The sequence below is a fragment of the Pseudochaenichthys georgianus genome, chromosome 8 (genome assembly GCF_902827115.2).
Source record: "Pseudochaenichthys georgianus chromosome 8, fPseGeo1.2, whole genome shotgun sequence".
Taxonomy (NCBI): domain Eukaryota; kingdom Metazoa; phylum Chordata; class Actinopteri; order Perciformes; family Channichthyidae; genus Pseudochaenichthys; species Pseudochaenichthys georgianus.
In genome coordinates this window covers 32,228,323-32,246,867 of record NC_047510.2, presented here as the reverse complement: position 1 = coordinate 32,246,867, position 18,545 = coordinate 32,228,323, and the positions used below count along the sequence as shown (strand labels likewise).

The window sequence follows — 18,545 nt, the reverse complement described above, 5'->3', positions numbered from 1 at the left end:
TTTATGGGGCCAGAAAAACTGTGAATTAGGACCCGCTAGCCGGTACTAGGCCAAGTGGAAACGCAACCAAAAGCGGGCCGCTGACGTCACAGCCCTCTTAGCGCTGTAGTGGAAACGCGCCATTAGTTGTTATTTATGTTTTCGTGAAAAACTGCTGCTGTGTCTTCATTTGCGTACGGCGTACTAACTTGTGCTTTTTTTTGTTTGAAAACCTTAAGTTTGTCCCAATGCAAAGTATGGCAAAAAGGAACTATGAGTAGCCTGATTCATAATGTTTAAAATGTCAGTGTGGAATGCTGGAAACTTCTCACACTGTTATCACATGTCCTAGAACAAAGCAATGTTGACACCAAAGCAGAATCTAACACTCCACATTTTACAGCTTTAGTGCATCTTGATTAATAAGGACATCATGAACAAAATAATTATCATACACTTATTATAGCTGTCACAATACAACTGTGAAATGTGCCTCACCATACTGGGTCACCAGACTCTGGGCCACATTGGGGACTGCTTCCACCAGGTTCCCCAAAAAGGTGAAGGTGGGCAGGAAACTCTTCATATTGAGCTGGTCGTTCAGCTGGGCAAGTAAAGCACAAAATAAAAAGACTTGATATACAACAATGTAAAGCTTCAGTATACTGTAGGTATACGGCACAAGATGAACAAGCAGATACGCTACACAGAGACAGTCTATGACATTGTGTAGGATTATTTAAATCTACGCTTTTCGGGCAGACGTGGAAGCAAGTACTTGAACACACCAATCGAGAAGTTCTAACTCGGGAATTTAGTTAGGACTACTACGAATTTTAGCACTTTTGGGTTCGTCTTGAAGTGAATTAAATGTCAATGTTTTTGGTTAGATGCCTGCAATAAGGTCAGTAAATACTAGTGGTGCCCGATAATTATCGGCCCGATATTAGGAATGATGACGTCATCCGGATAAACCCGATAACAGTATTAATAGCCCCGATAATAAACAATATATTTTTTGGGTACAAAAAGAAAGAAGTACTGCGGTGTGGGTGGATTGGGATGAGGGGCGCTTGTTTTTCACTCGGCTCCTCCCGTCTTGCCAGTACTGTGGTATAGTGGTTTAGGAAGAGGGGAGTTCTTCACAAATCCAGCGCTCCCTAACTCACGCCTGGCTGTGACGTAAATGGCGTGCGGCCGTGAAGCCAGGACAGTAAACAAACATGTCGTCGGTAGTATGGGACTATTTCAAAGTTTCAGAGTTAGATAGTTCGCTTGCTATTTGTATTAACAAATGCAGAAGTTCCACGAGGAGGGAAGAAGGCAACGAGCTACAATACTTCCAACCTGATTAGTCACCTGAAACATCGCCATGGCTACGATGGTGTGTTAAAAGCGTACGAAGACGCCTGCGCTGCTAAACTAGCGGCGAATCCAAAGCCAGCTGCAAAGGCACCGGGGCTTTTATCTATCGACCGACGAGGCTTTTGAGAAAGGCAAGAGGTTTGCCAGAGACGACCCCAGGGTTAGTTTTGTTCATAGTAGTAATGCTCATGTCCTTTGCTCACTACTAGTCTTTTTTTACCACCAGGTGTTCAAAAACTACAGGTACATTTAATATATATAATATATATATTATATTATTATCGATTATCGGTAGGAGAAGCAGGAAGTTATCGGTATTGGTTTCAAAAAACCAATATCGTACATCCCTAGTAAATACCCCACTGGTCTGAAGCTTTTATAGGTCTTAAAAATGGCGGTTGCTAACAAGTGTCTTAATGACACTACTGGACGTCCTCAAGCTGAACATTAGCCGCCTTTAGTTTAGCGGTGGTGACATGAAGTCATGTGACCGTGATTTAGTTCCTTTATAGCCTAACCTTAGCTTTTTAATCCATTACTTTTGGTCGTGTGAGCCTTTGCCATGCTAACTTCTCCATTCACCTTTCCACCTGTGCTCCCAATCCTTTTTGATGGTAATCTGAGAAACATCCCAGTCATGTATTGTTTTCAGAACACAGAAAGACATATTCTCAGCTCAAATTTCCAGTATTCGTGACAACATTCAAGAGGGTCCCTAAATAAATGTTCTTGAAAACATTCTAATCAGGCTCTATTCAAGTAGCATACATGGGAACTGTCTGCACCTCTCCCTCCTGTTGTATCTTCCTGTCATCACCAGGACACACAGCTTTGTTATTCGGCTGCTGAATGAGGCTTTTGCACAACTGCCTTCCCCAGGGGTGACAAAACATCAGCAAGAGGAGCACGCTATCTGTTTACCAAACAACCCCAGGAAGCTTGTTCGATTTCACACGCGCTGGTAAATATTTGAAGATGTTGATGCGTGTTCTGCAGCTGCATGTGGAGATGTGCGGGCGTGATTCTCTAAATGTGTTTGCCTCACCTGTTTGTATATTTCCTCCAAAACAAAACGGTATGACAGCTCGCTCTGGAGCTCCAACAGCAGCTGAACCAGCACTGACACACACACAAAAACGTATGCATTAATACCGACACGACGAGTATCAAACACAACAGGCAAGCATTCAGTAAATAAACATCACCGTTCAGTAAAGTTTCCCACTTATCCAGGAAAAAACAGCAGTAGCAACTAACAGTTAAAGGTATTTGTTAACCAAAACTGAATGTGTCGCCCTGTGGTGTGTCGCGCTCATTAAGGCCTGTCCACATAGCGCCTATTTCCAAGCGTTAGCATCTTTTACGGTGAGAAAAGAGCCCATGCCGCCTGTAGAAAAAGCGTTGCAGCCAGTGCTTATTTTCTGAGTGCACATCAGTGAATACTTTTGAGCAGATGTTTTCAAAGTGTGGAAAAGTGAGCCTCCCCTCAGAAAACATAAGAACAGCTGCACTTCCCCTCCCAATTAGTAATGCTATTATTATTGTTGTTGCTACAGTATAATGCAGGGGTACTCAATTGCATTTCAAAGAGGCAAAATGTCATGACATTTATTTTTTTGTGTTTCTCTTAGTATCATAGGATACTGTTATGTTTGGCTGTAAAAATTATTATTATGAAGGGCAGACCATCTATTTGTATTTATTTAGTTTTTTTTAGAAAGGGGCAGGTCACATAAGATTGTATTCTTCTCCCTGCTCCTTTTCGCTCAATGGTGTTTTGGTAGAGTCATGTTTTGTGGCAATTATTGTACATTTGGTTTTGCGTACCATGAGCGGGACAAATAAAAATGAAATGAAATGAAATGCTGTTTTCGCTGTCTACCTTTCTCTTTTTTGAGCACGCCATTTGAAATTACTCCGAGTGTTTCTCTCTTCTTGTCTCGTCTCTGTGTGTTTGAATCTATCGTGCTCACTCACTGACTGCACCGATTTGATTGGCTGAGTAGCGTCACCTCCTTAAAACATGAAACAACAACTTTTTTTTCATTTTTAACATTTTCAACATCGTGGATGAATCCTTATATGCTCCCGGCAACACACTGAACGTCAACTTTGCCCCCTTAGTACACTCTACTTTAGTGGAACAATGAGTCTGCGTCTTTGATGCGCACAGGCGGATGATGCGGGGATGCAAAGTAGACAGGAATAAACGTAGATCATCCTCTGGCTGCAGCCTTGACCGGTACTTGCTTTTGATCAAAGTAAGTATTATTAAAAATTAAAATAACGGCCAGCTGACGACCGGCCGTTCTGTGATTCTCCAGAACACACAGGTGGCCAGTCCGCCCTTGCCAGGACCGGTCCATGAAAATCCTAGCTTCAAATAATCGTGGTCAGACTTCCTCCGTTTTCTGTCTCCTCTCTCACTTTAGGTAACTTCACAAAAAATCGATCCATGTTGCCGCTCGCATAAAGTTAGCTGAAGTTAACTAGCTAGATTTCACTGTTTCTCGTTATTTTTTTCTGCGCCTCCCCTGAAGCTCTCTGGCGCCTCACACTTTGAAAACCGCTGCTTTAGAGGATACGTTTATTCTTGACCCTGTTTTTCGGACGGGAAAACTATCATAAAAAAGACAGAAAAGCTCTCTTGTGTGAGAAGATTGGTCAGGCGGACACTGGATGTTGCTGCCGGTAATTGTTGCGCTTTTATCTTTTATCATCTGGGTGGTAGTAGAGGTAAAAAAAAAAAAGCCAAACAAATATTATAACAAATATTACAAATAGTATAAAATGCTAATCAACTCCAAGAGGGCGATGCGAGCCAGTCTTACAACAGCGGTCATACGTTGTCGAGATATCTTGTTTTATAGCTGTGTGCCAAAAAAAGCGCCATATGTACACATGCCCTTAGGGATTAGTTCTGTTTTAAGCAAATGCCATCAAAATTGTTCTGTTGTCATAACCTTAAGTATAAGTATAATAGCTCCAGTCCTATTATGCTGGCTTCTTCATATCTTTCCCCTTCTTTTTCTCCACCCACACACACACACACACACACACACACACACACACACACACACACACACACACACACATATATACACACACACACACACACACACACACACACACACACACACACACACACACACACACACACACACACACACACACACACACACACACACACACACACACACACACACACACACACACACACACACACTGCATTATTTATAGGGCTCAACATTTCATCTTCACACATTTCTCTGTGCAAAGAGCAAAAGCAGTGTCACATTTTAAGCACTCTACTATTACAGCTAAATGCTCCCTACGGCAATTCCAGACAGCTACCATAAAATCATTCTCTCATTTGCACTTAGCAAAAACAGTCTTTGCGTTTGTACAGACAAATCCGACTTTGCTCTAAAAACAAGTTCAAGTTCGACGAGAGGCCGACATTAAGGCAGAATCCGCTAAGCAAATCGTTAAATACTCAGAGAAAAGTTACTTTCTTAATGTCTTTCATTTTTTGTTTTTCTTTGAATGTTTCTTTTATTATCTTTAACTGTTTTTAACCCTTGTGCCCTCCTCGGGCATTTTTGTAAATTTTTCCTGACTTTTGTTTTTGATTTGGTAATCATTTCAGCTGTGTTTCAGCTTTTGGCATGGAAGTCTTCTTTTGAGTCAAATTTTTGAAATCCATTGTCGTTTACTCTTACGTGTTTTGTATACTCTCGTGATGCATTTTGTACCCTCTGGACACCTTCGTGGCAAAAATGTACACGCCCATAATAACTGCTATTAAATCATTATACATGAATTTTTTTCTCTACTTTTTTTTTCATGAATCATTTAAACAACTTATAACGTACTCAAAACTACAAAACATTCAATAATATTCTAGATTTTAACCCTTTAAATGCCTGTTTAATTATTTGCATTATTTATTACAAAAAAACACAAAACCTTACATTGTTTTCAATATAATAATTAGTAGAGGGATGGGGCTTTGGTGGTTATTAGAGTCTTGGATGTGTAAAAGATTGACAATAAAATTGATTTCACTGCATTATTATTTTTTACGTAGTATTAGATACTACCTCTGGACACCTTCGTGGCAAAAAATGCCTCATTGACTGCCATTCAAACCACCTTTTTTGATCTCACTGCCATTGCAGTATAAAACCATGCATTTTGTAATGTCAGCATTTCGGGGCCCCAACAGTGTGTGTGTGTGTGTGTGTGTGTGTGTGTGTGTGTGTGTGTGTGTGTGTGTGTGTGTGTGTGTGTGTGTGTGTGTGTGTGTGTGTGTGTGTGTGTGTGTGTGTGTGTGTGTGTGTGTGTGTGTGTGTGTGTGTGTGTGTGTGTGGTGTGGTGTGTGTGTGTATCTGTAAGCATGCACTGATCATTTCAAGGTAAAGAAAAGGGCATCTTTTGATCTTTTGAAAGATGCATTTCATGTCTTTGAAGAGTTGCTCGAGTAATTAAAAAAGAAAAACAACTGTTAGTTTGTTTACGCACCTGGCTGCTTTCACAGCCAAATGTTAACATGCAGTTTGGCTGAGGGGTTATTTCATGAGTGAGCAGAGAAGGAGAAAGTCCTGGAGCCAAGAGTAGGAGCTAAAATGAAGAGGCATTTCACTGCAGAAGAGGCCGTAGAAATGGTCATGCAGCCTTCATCTGCAAGCGATGACTCTTCTTCTGAAGAAACAAGCTCCGAGTCTGACATTGAATTATCTCTGGAATCCTCCACAACTGAGAGTGCTTCTGAATGTTTGTCTGAAAGTGGGGAGGACACTGAGGATCCGGCCCATCCTAGCAGTGAGTGGACAGGGAAAAATGGGCAAGTCTGGTCTCCATCTCATGCCGAGACGCTGCGCTACATTCAGGCACCCACCGGCATGATTCCAGGGCCCACAAGATATGCCATATCAAGAATTTATGATGTGGCATCCTCTTTTGACCTTTTCTTCACTCCCGACATGATTCAGCTAATTTTACAGATGACAAATCTCTATGGGAGGCGTTCAGTGTCAGGATGGAACGATGTGGATGCTGAAGAGATTCGGGCTTACATGGGACTTCTCATCCTGGCGGGTGTGTACCGGTCCAAAGGGGAATCTACCCGCAGCCTGTGGGTTGACCAGAGTGGGAGACCAATCTTCAGGGCCACCCTGTCCCACAAACGCTTTGAAATGATAAGCGCCAGCCTCCGATTCGATGACCGACTCACCCGTCCTGCTCGATACAAGAAGGACAAGCTTACAGCTTTCCGAAATATGTGGGACAAGTGGACAGAGCGCCTCCCACTCTTGTTCAATCCAGGGGAAGACATCTGTGTCGATGAGCAGCTCGTAGCCTTCAGAGGCCGCTGCAAATTCCGGCAGTACATCCCCAGCAAGCCAGCGAAGTACGGGCTGAAAATCTGGATCACCGCAGATGTCGCCACATCATATGCCTGGAGGTGCCAGGTGTATACTGGAAAAGCCGCTGGTGAATCTCCGGAGAAGGGCCAGGGAAAGCGAGTCATCCTGGACATGACTGAGGGGCTCAAGGGTGTCACACTTACATGTGACCATTTTTTCACTTCCTACTCACTTGCCCAGGAGCTTCTGAAGAAGAAAGTGGCCCTGGTAGGGACCATCAGGGCAAACAAGCCTGAGCTTCCCCCCAAACTGAAGCAGACTAAGCAGAGAGCTCCAGGTCCCATGCTGCAGGACTTGCTGGTCTGCTGCTGGAAATGAGCTGAGCTAAACTGAACACACACACACACACACACATTTGTTTTGCTCAAACACACACACACATACATCACATATTCAAAGCCTGGATATTTCTGTTTCAAATGTGTTCCTATTTCATATGTTCTGTTGTGTTCTCTTTTGTTGTTGAAGTTTTCAAAGTTGTTGCAGTTTGCCCAATAAATGTTCACATCGATGACTCAGACATTGATTTGAAAATGATTTCACATCACAAATCACTGTTGGCCCCCCTGGTAGTCACACGGCTCGATATTATAAACATAATTTCACGGATCGGCCTACAGTGGGAAAATGGTTGAATCTTGTGGAATACAGTACAAATGTCAAATATAACAACTTTTCTTCTAGATGGATGGAACTTTGGTGTTTATTAGAGTCTTGGATGAGTCAAAGATTAGCAACAAAATTGATTTGACTGCATTGTTATTTTTTACGTAGTAAGGTGTCCAGAGGTAGATACTACCTCTGGACACCTTCGTGGCAAAAAATGCCTCATTGACTGCCATTCAAACCACCTTTTTTGATCTCACTGCCATTGCAGTATAAAACCATGCATTTTGTAATGTCAGCATTTCCTCTACTAATTATTATATCGATTTTTTTTCATTTTTTGTGTTTTTTCGTAAGACAAAATGAAATAATTCAAATAATTAAATAGGCATTTAAAGGGTTAAAATCCTGAATATTATTGAATGTTTGGTAGTTTTGAGTACGAAATAAGCTGTTTAAGTGATTCATGAAAAAAAAAAAAAGTATTTAGTAGTAGATTTAATAGCAGTTATTATGGGCGTGTACATTTTTGCCACGAAGGGGTCGAAAGGTTGAAAATTCGAGGAGGGCACAACGGTTCAATGCCTTTGTCTGAATGTCTTTCATTTTTGTAAAGCACCTTGAATTGCCTGGTGCTGAAAGGTGCTATATAAATAAACTTGCCTTGCCTTGCAGAGTGTAGCAGTGAACAAATATGAGAGAATAAAGGCCAAAGCCCTCACAAATGTTAAATTTGGAGTTAGGATTAGAATCTCCCGCCCACCCCCCGGCATACCATGCAAAAAAAATCCCGCTACTTCTCCACTATTGCCAAAATGGATGCCGGTTTTGTAGCAAGGGTGTATGCAATGTCTCGCAGGCCACATATTGTGCGTCGCTGTTGGGTACATCCGATACTCAGAAAACGTCTGCAACGGGGGAATACCACGTTCTTGTCCAAGAGCTCCGCCTGGATGGTGTACTGTTTCAGCAGTACTTCAGGATGAGCAAAGACGTGTTCGACGAGTTGCTGGGGAAAGTCGGTCCACTGATTGCAAAGGCAGACACCCGTATATAAAGAGAGAATGCATGCAATGGATGAATGAAGTCTGTGATTTAGTTCAGATGAATGACATTAATTAAGATAGCTAGGTAAACACAGTATTGCTCCCCTGTGTGTGTGTGTGTGTGTGTCTGTGTGTGTGTGTGTGTGTGTGTGTGTGTGTGTGTGTGTGTGTGTGTGTGTGTGTGGTATGTCTTGTGGTGTGTGTGTGTGTGTGTGTGTGTGTGGCTGGGTGTGTGTGTGTGTGTGTGTGTGTGTGTGTGTGTGTGTGTGTGTGTGTGTGTGTGTGTGTGTGTGTGTGTGTGTGTGTGTGTGTGTGTGTGGTCTGTGTGTGTGGTATGGGGGTGTGTGTGTCTGTGGTGTGTGTGTGGGTCTGTGTGTGTGGGTCTGTATGTGTGTGGGGGGGGGGGGGGGGGGGGGATCTGTGTCTGCGCGGCGTATGACATTTTTTTAAATCATGTATATTACTTTTTTCTCAGGTACCTGGCAACCGGTGACTCATACAGGACCATAGCGTTCAGCTATCGGGTCGGGCATGCAACAGTGGCTGTCATCGTCAAGGAGGTTGCGGGTGCCATCTGGACCGCGCTGGTCGAGGAGACCATGCCGGTACCACAGACGGAGGACTGGAGAGCCATCGCTGGAACTTTCCGAATTGCGTTGGTGCTATTGATGGGAAGCACGTGGTGATCCAGGCTCCGGCAAATTCTGGGTCCCTCTACTTCAACTACAAGTCCACCCACTCCTTGGTACTGCTGGCTGTCGTGGACGCCCAGTACCTCTTCAGGGTAGTGGATGCCCAGTACCTCTTCAGGGTAGTGGATGTCGGAGGTTTTGGAAGGAGCAGCGACGGTGGGAGCCTGCGGAATTCCGCTTTTGGAGAGGGCCTCCGAGATGGCAGTCTGCAGCTACCACCTGACACCGTCACCCCAGGAGCAGAGCGGCTCGGCCTTCTTCCCCATGTGTTGATTGGAGATCAGGCTTTTCCGCTGCTGGACAACCTGCTGCGTCCGTTCCCTGGACGTCACCTCACACGCGAAAGGAGGCTGTTCAATTACCGCCTCAGCCGGGCCAGGTTGGTGGTTGAATGTGCGTTTGGCATCCTCTCATCCCAGTGGAGAATGTTCCGGCGTGTCATCACCACCAGCCCGGAGGTAACAGAGTTGTGTGTGAAGGCCATCTGTGTGTTGCAAAACTTCCTCCGCAGGAAGACAATAGGAAGGCCATCACGCACACCTGTCGTCCCTGTCGTCGCAGAGTCGAGTGATGAAGCTCCAACCCTGCGCGATGCACCTATGATGGGCTCCAACAACGCCACACGCCGATCCATCCAACTGCGGGACACCTTCTGCTCCTATTTGAATGAGGAGGGTGTCGTGTCATGGCAGCATAACGTGGTGCAGGGTCACCATGGCTCCTCCAAAACAAAAGCTCTTTTAAGAGCTACCCATTTTCTTTAAAGAGCAAATATTCCAAATGAGCCATTTTAAAATCAAACATTCCTAATAAACATGTTTCTTGAATTGATATTATTATATTATGATATGACTAACAACCTTTTTCTTTCAGCCCTGTTTTTACTGATAAACCACTCATAATTTCAACAGGTTTTCACTGAACAATTACAGAAGAAAGAATTATATATACCGATACACATGAAGCATCTGGTATGTTGCAACTGACAAACCACATGAACAAGTGAAGACACAGTATAGCCATAATAACATACTTTAAATAATGTTTTATTTGGTAATGTTGTGAGTGAAGTGTGTGTGATGAGTGATCAGTGTAAAAAAATGTTATGTGGATCAGTATGTGTGAAAAACTTATTAAATTAGAAATGTTTCCTGGTCCACGTCAAAAATTAGCCGGTGTATCCCGAGGCGGACTCTTGCCCTCTGTGCCTTTGTCATCAGCCTCATGGAGGCAGGGTCTGCCGGGGGACATTGCTGGACGTCTCACGGTCTATGATGAATGGGGTTAAAAACCCCATCACTGCCATGAAACGCCAGGGCTTGAACCCCCCTGCAGACCCTGCCCCGCTTCTTTTTGCCTCCTTCTCCATATTCTTCTCCTTGCGGAACCTGTCCCTCAGAGTCTTCCATCTCTTTTTGCACACATCCTCTAATAAAATGAAATAATAAAGTTAATAAATAATAAAGTTAATTTCTTGAATTTACTAAATTATTCCTCCATTTATGAATGCTATTGTTACATTCCATGCTGGCTAAATATACTGTCTATGCTTGATAGCTGTGCATGTATTATATGTTGTGTTATATATTAAGGGTAATATTGGTATATTATACATATATATATTAGGGCTGTAGCGATACACTAATCTCACGATACGATACACGATATTCAGCCAACGATACGATACGATTCGATATAATTCGATACACTTATATCATTTTCTGAAAGATTTTAAAGGGACAGATTTTGGTGACATCTTGTGAGTGTTCCATTGACTTGGATTGAATTAATTCAACTGAAAACTGAAAGCATCAATTATACAATATATGGCTCTGACAGAGAGTCTCCAGCTTGCAAATGCTGGACAAAATGAATCAAAAGATGTGGTGAGAAAATTAGTTTCATTTATTGAAACTGTGCAAACTGTAGCTGTAAAGTGCAGTATCACCATGGACAATGGAGAATGAAAAGGTGCAGCAGGTGGCGGAACACGGGGGATTTGAATGGGACTTGTTAGAAATTAAAATCAATGTTTTGATGGCATAAAGTACCATAAACATACCGTCAGTTTAAATGCTGTTTTATACTGAAAACCCAGAAGTTCTTGTGCACAACCAGTTGTTAAGCTTTTATTCTGAAAATCCTTCATCTCCGGTTAGCATTTAGCATGTGGCTAATATACAATTTCCTATAGAGGTGAATCTAGTAGCGATATGACACGGAGTGTTGCACACCGAAACCTACTGATTTCAACACTACAACTATAGACGTCGAGATATTATTATTGCTGAATATTAAATGAAGGTACAGTTTATTTGAATACGTTTGTTTACAGACGTGGGTAGCATGAGACAACATTCGGAACTACCGGAAATGATACCAGCCGTGAGGTATTTTTGGAGTATTGATTACAGCGTTTAAAATGTATTAAATGAAAAGTCATGAAAGAGATAAGGAGGAGGCGTGTTTAGTTATATATTTAATGTACAATGTCTGAATCCTCTGTAATGCGCAACAACGAACATTGGAGACGTGGAGGGCCGGCCCCAGCAGCGCCAACCGGCCCACAGGGAGGATTCAGCAGAGGATATTTAACAGCTGGAAAGGTGGAGCTCGCTCTCTTCCCTTCGCTCACGAGAGCCAGAACACAGCTGTTTTTCTGACTGAACCATCTTCTGCTTGTAACATTACCGCGCTTTTTATTAATTAAAGTATACATTTGAACATTCTCAGAGACTCAATTAGTCTCCTTTTTAAAGCTTCTCTCCTGATGCGAGAATAACGAACACAGTTATCAGACTTAATGTATCGATACCCGCGGCTGAAATATCGATACTTTCTCGGAAAACTAAATATCGATATATATCGCAGGATCGATTAAATTGCACAGCCCTAATATATATATACATTATATATTATTGGTATATTAATATATTATTATATTAAGATATAAGATTATATATTATGCTTATAATTATTATATTATTTTTGTATTATTATATTAAGATATAAGATTATATATTATGCTTATACTTATATTATTATTTTATTATTATATGTTATGCTACATTGCTAGCTGTCCATTTAATGCTAAAATGAAGTAAACTGGATATAAACTCCCCAAACAGTTGAAATCCTACCAGTTTCACCAACTGTCTCTGCCAACTCCCGCCATGCCTGGTTCCTCCGGTTTAGGTCCCGGTAGGTGAACAGAGTACAGTCATACAGGACTGGGACATTTGCCACAGCAATGATTAATTTATCCTCCATTTTATAACATATGGAAAATAGTCAAGACCTGCCGTATCAGCATTCAGCATACACGCGGTTTGATTGGCTAGCGCTTGTACTGGCGGGAATTGCATAAACGGGATTTGATTGGCTGATGCCAAGCATCGAGCCTCAAAAGTTGAACATTGTTCAACTTTTGATGCCGATAGATGCTCGTGATGCTTGCAAAGCCATGCTCCGCTCCCTACAATGCAGTTCGGCGAAATTTAAAAATCTTCTACGTCACCCCATTCAAATGAATGGGCGAAGCGTTGAAAGCATTTTTTGACGCCTGTAGTGTAGACGAGGCGTCACACTGTGCATTATATCATCGACAGAAAAAGTATGTGTCTCTATGTAGGTGTAATGTGAATAGGGTATATGCAGTGGTGGAAGAAGTACTACGATATTTTACTTAAGTAAGAAGTAGCAAAAATCCTGCATTTAAAACATACTTAAAGTCAATATTATAACTATAATGATTGATGCATTATATTGCACACCACTTGTGATTTTAGCCTGTGAAAACAATGTACATGCACAAAAACCTATATAACACACTACAGGAAAGGGAAAACCCCAAAAGGCATGACAGGGCCTCTTTAAATACAGTACATGTACTTAGTTACTACCACCACTGGGGTATGGGGGCATACACATGCACACACATTTAATATTCAAACCACTAAGGCTGCAGCCACACGAGCATGATAACGGTCGTATCTGCTACAGTTCTCTATCAGATAGACGGTCGGCCACACGAGGCCGACACGGAAACGCAGAAAACGATAACGGGTCCCAAGGTGGGTCGCTCTGCAAACGAAACGCTCTGGGGGGGCAAACGGCTCTGTGTTTACGACTATACGATCATGTCCTGATAACGATGAAGCAATAGCCCCGCCTCTCCCTACCTCTTGCTCAGAGATCAGCTGCTGGACTCTCAGAAGAGGGGGAGGAAAAGAGAGGCTCCGTGTTTTATTCTTATATTATTATTATATAGAGTCGTTATCAATTTGTTTTAAAGCTCAATAAATAACAAAGAAGACCTCTGAGCGGCACTTTTCTAATTTTTCTAACATGTTGACCGGCGGAAAAAAATCGAACTGAAACTCTGCTGCACGGTTCCCTCGTCCCTTGGAAGAGGCGGAGAGGTGGGTGTTTGTCATCTGCTGGTGGACTACCGGAGAGCAGCAGGAGCAAACGCTTGCCTCGGGGAGGGATAAAAAGAGCCAGAGCGTCCACAGCGGAGAATAAACACAAGGGCAACCATGGCAACCATGCGCAGGAAGTCTTCTTCACTGCTTTTGTGGCAGACTACAGCGCCACTTACAGGCCTGGCATATGTACTACAGCGTCTCCAGCGCTTTCGAGCGGTCTCGTGTGAACGGACACGTTTCTGGTGCCTGTTGCGTGTGGACGGAATACTTTTTTGACAACGATTGCGGTCCGTTACCGTTATCGTCCTCGTGTGGCAAGCACCTAAGAGGCATCTCCTCACCTTGATCCACCTTTTCCAGAGTGGCCTGGTCCCCCACGGTGTGAAGCATCCCTGGGGAGAGACAAATAATGACACGCTAGTTTGAGTAGATTTAAGAGTAGACTTCACAAACCCATGTTGTTGTTCCGAGGTCTCACAGAGGCGCAGCAAATAAACAAAAGCTGAACAATTACATGCATAAAATAAGATAAGTTATTTTCCATCTGCACTTTCATCATGATCATGGTGTACTGTCACAAAGGTCACATCTAATGCATCTTGGGTAGGTTTGCAGGATTATTAGAAAAGAAGTAAGTGCAGAAATACCATGTCATTTAGAAAAGTTTGCAAGAAATTATCAAATGTTTATGGCATTTAATAAATGCTACCCAAAATGTGAAGTAGGGGATATGATAGGCATGTTTTATCTTGTATTACCCTCTCATTGGCACCTGGTGAAGCTCAGTTCAGCAGACCAAACCCTCAAGCACCAAAATGGCTTTTCTAATGTGTTGTCACTTTGGTCAAAGCTTATATATCCTCTCATTTCACTAATTTGATTAGAGCTCAAATGGCGTAATACATGCTGCAATAACCAAGTGAAATTGGTACCGAGGGGAGCAAGAGTCTGTAATATCCTCTGATGAGAATGGGTTTATAAAACCAACTGAGGTGTACTTAAAGCTGGGGCAGAGAGAGAATGTATTAAACTAACACACCAGTGCTTTTTACCTACCATCCTTATATAATATCATATCCTATAAATGTAGTGAGGATAATGGCAGACAAGTATTAAACACAACACACTGCAGGAATGAGTCCTAAACACAGAAATTTGTTAGCATTTTAGCACTCTGAGTTCCTTACGGTACGTCCACACAGCAGCTTCAGAAGAATCTTCCTCCGCTTCCAACGCTTCTCTGCCCATTGACTTTGAATGGGGATGACGTCACTTTGCCTCGCTTTTCGCCGAACTGCATTGTGGGGGAGCGAAGCGAAGATTTCCAGGATTTCCAGGATTCAAAAGTTGAGCAATGTTCAACTTTTGAAGCTGAGCTGGAAGCGTCAGCCAATCAAACACGTTTATGCAAATCTGACAGTGGAAGCGCTAGCCAATCAAACCGCGTGTAAGCAGGGAGAACCAGACCGCAGTTCATTTCCTCATATTCCAAACGAGAAATTACGGGAGCAAATCACCCGGTTCTTTACGACCAGAACTATTAACGGGATACAAACCGGAGGAACCAGGCATGGAGGGAGGTGGCAGAGACAGTGGGGGAAACTGGTAGGTTTTCGCCTGTTTGGGGAGTTTATATATATATTGCTCGCATAAAATCCCCGGGGTTTTTTGCTTTGTATGTCGGGGGCGGGAGATTCATGTGTTTGGTTGTTGGTCGCATTGCTCGCAAAAAATCCCCAAGTTGTCAGACACGCCCAGCTCCAAGATTTTTGAAAAGCTGCTGTGTGGACGTACCGTCAGTATTGGCAGTTAGCTGCTTGCTCAAAGCTTCTCATCATCCTAAATTGTATCATAATAATGTAATCATGCAGTGTAATACTGTGACGAAGGTAACTGTAATATTGCGCATGTGGTTTATTTTGAAAAGTGTTCCCTTTCCCCATGTCTGTTGCTGTTGATTGTGTGCACCTGGTGCCCTGTGTTGTCTCCTCCCCCCTCACCTGTGTCTTGTTGGGTTAATTAGTCTGTGGGTATTTAGGCTCTGTGTTTCCTGTTTGTTTGGGGTGTGAGATCCTTGTGGCTGGTGACTGTGCTCACGTGAACAGCGAGATTGAGGTTGTGTCATGTGCCCGTGAGTAATAAATGCCCACACCGGGTTGTATTTTGGACGTTCTGCCTCTGCCTCCTTGCTTGGTCGGGCCGCTCAACGATCAGCTTCACAAATACTCTGCTCATTGAGCAAACAAACAAAACTGTCCACTTGAATGTAATCCATGTCAATGTCAATGATTTTCAGATTGTCAATTAGATACACAACTATGCAATAACACACATTTGATTTAATATAGCTGTAGAGAAGGAACGACAATTATATTAACGGGAACAAAATGTAATCAGTACTTAATGCAAAAATCTGCCCAGTAAATGCCATCAGTAAATGTAATGCATTAGAATAATCCACAGAAGTCTGTACTTTAATTATGCCTAACATGAAAGAAAAGCAGCATGTCAACTCTATTTAGGTGAATCAATTTATAACCGTATTATGTTGAACATTGTGGATATTTCTGTGTTCTACAGCTCAGGTATCACAATAAAATCTATTGTCTCCATTGCTCTGTCTGACCTTTTGGAGGAGAAGTGATATGACTGCAGCACAAGCACAACTGTGGACTGAAATTAGTAACAGGAAGCAAACTTTTATAAGCAAACTCAAGACAACTACATGTCCAAAACAAGTTGTGCTGGTTAGAGATGGTCAATATCGAATGGAGAATGCTCAGTTACACTTCTACTTCCAAACACATAACCACATTATGACTGCCAACCATGTAGTGGGTTGTCTCAAAGTCAATGGTTTTTTAATTAGTTTTTGTTAGCTGGAACATGCTCTGTGGTTAACACAAGCTGAAGATATTTTCAAGTTTGTTTCTATAACATAGAATAAGTCAGTAAATACCCAAATGCCTGAAGCTTCTATATGTCTAACAAGTGTCTAAATGAGACGACTAGACGTCATCATGGTAAACATTAGCCGCCTTTAGCTTAGTGTTGGTGACGTGAAGTCATGGGACCTTGATGTAGTTTCTTTATAGACTAACGGTAGATTTTTACTTTATTTTTTGTGTTTTTGCCACAGAACTCATTATCTGCAATATTCCAAAATCTAATAGATAATCACATTGCCTTTGTCGAGGCTAACTTCTGGGTCAGTTTACAAAAATAAATCTATGGAGGACCTCTATGACCAGCAGTGTAGGATAAAACAGGATCAAAAAAGATTACTCCACCAATAAACTGTTCTGTCTGCTGCCTGCAGTGAAGTTGTATTGATTTGTATGTCTAAAGCATAGTATGTTGCATTATCGGTGGAGTCTGGTTCTTCAGATTTTCATTGCCAAAAACGATGCTGTAGCTAATCGTGCATGTGACACTAAAGCCTAAGAATCTTGATTTATAAGCGTACTATATGCAGCAAAACGGACAGGACAGCTGGGATATGCAAGTCAAGCACTTGCTATTCCTTCCTTCACATATTAATTTGACTGTTTCTCACCCAGTAGAGAAGCTGTGAAGCGCACAGAGACTCGGTGGTCCTGACTGAGCAGCTCTCTCAGAGCCCCTGGAGAACACTTCAGCACCCCGCTGATCCCAGACAAGGCAAAAGACTTCCTCACAGACTGCACACCACAGAGAGGGGGGGTATAGAAGAGTTAAGTTAAGCAGAGGAGGTAGTAAGATCTTTTTAATCGAGTAAAGGTAGCAATACTACAGCCTAAACATACTCAGATACAAGTAGAAGTCTAACATTCAAAAACGTAGTCAAGTAGTAATATACCTTTAGTACCGAAAGTACAAGCACTCATTATGTAAAAGTACAGAAGTGTTACCAGCAAAATGTACTTAAAGTATAAAAAGTAAAAGTAGTAATTCTGCAGAAAATTGCCTCCATGTGTAATTTATTATTATATATGACATTATTAGATAATATGATAGTAGTATTGCATCAATTAGCATGTTACTCTTGTAGATAAACAAAGTTTTGATATAAAAATATATGTACTTTTTGTTGTATTTTGGATAATTCTACTTTTGTATACCTTCAACAGATAGTCTACTAGAAAACATTTTAGTTAAGTACAGTACTTGAGTAAATGAACTCAGTTACTTTCCACCACTCCCAAAATGTAGCATAACTTTAAGATACTCAGGTAAAGTATAACTATTTCAGAATTGTAATTTAATAACTGACTTATGTAAATGTACTGAACTACATTCCACCACTGAAAACAGTTGAGTACTGCAATGTGTATATGTAATGTAAAGGGCTTTGAGCACTTGAAAAAGCGCTCTAATAAAATATTTAATGAATTGTTATTATTATACTTCTTCCACCACTGGTTAAAAACACGTTTATGATGGTATTTCTCACCGCTATATCTTCACTTTCGATCATCTCCACCACACAGGCCACACACACCAGCAGCCCGCTGCCTTCCGCAGGCCCCAGCCGGCCACTCCACTTCGGGTCGTGTCCCAAGTGGATCTTATCATAAACAATATCCACGCCTGTCATGTTGGCCTTCAAACCTGATGAAACAAAAAATATACACCATGGTTCTCAACTATAACCGGAAGTCAGCCGGGTGAGTTAACAAGCTAGCTATCGCTAAGCTAACCGGCTAATGTTTCAAGCACATAATATGAACATCATTTATTATACAAGAAGTTGCGATCAGGGGTAGACATATTAAGTAATAAAACATTACATTAAATAAGGAAAAAGACAAATATAGTTTCATATTTCAGATTAAATGTTTGTTAAATACACAATTAGTTGTTTGAGAATTTTGAGTCCATCTTTTTATGAATATGAAATGTCTCCCCAAAATGAAATGTACTGTACAAAAAACCCATATCTGCGTCCATACTAAACTTTGAAGTAAACATGTCTTTATCCTGGAGTTGTACTTGTCGTCCCGTTTTAATTTGTTTATGATA

General features: G+C 41.9%; 1 protein-coding gene across 1 annotated transcript in view; it reads right to left on the bottom strand.

Annotated features, from left to right (window-relative positions):
* The window catches only part of LOC117451744 (meiosis inhibitor protein 1), a 171,601-nt gene extending 153,056 nt beyond the window's left edge, over nt 1–18,545 (bottom strand). The window contains exons 1-6 of the mRNA XM_071203907.1: nt 18,481–18,545; nt 17,977–18,134; nt 17,101–17,224; nt 13,886–13,936; nt 2,390–2,463; nt 478–583 (exon numbers count right to left, since the gene is read on the bottom strand). Coding sequence (XP_071060008.1) covers nt 478–583; nt 2,390–2,463; nt 13,886–13,936; nt 17,101–17,224; nt 17,977–18,120 — 499 coding nt within the window. The 5' untranslated portion in view covers nt 18,121–18,134; nt 18,481–18,545. The remainder of the gene's footprint in view (nt 1–477; nt 584–2,389; nt 2,464–13,885; nt 13,937–17,100; nt 17,225–17,976; nt 18,135–18,480) is intronic.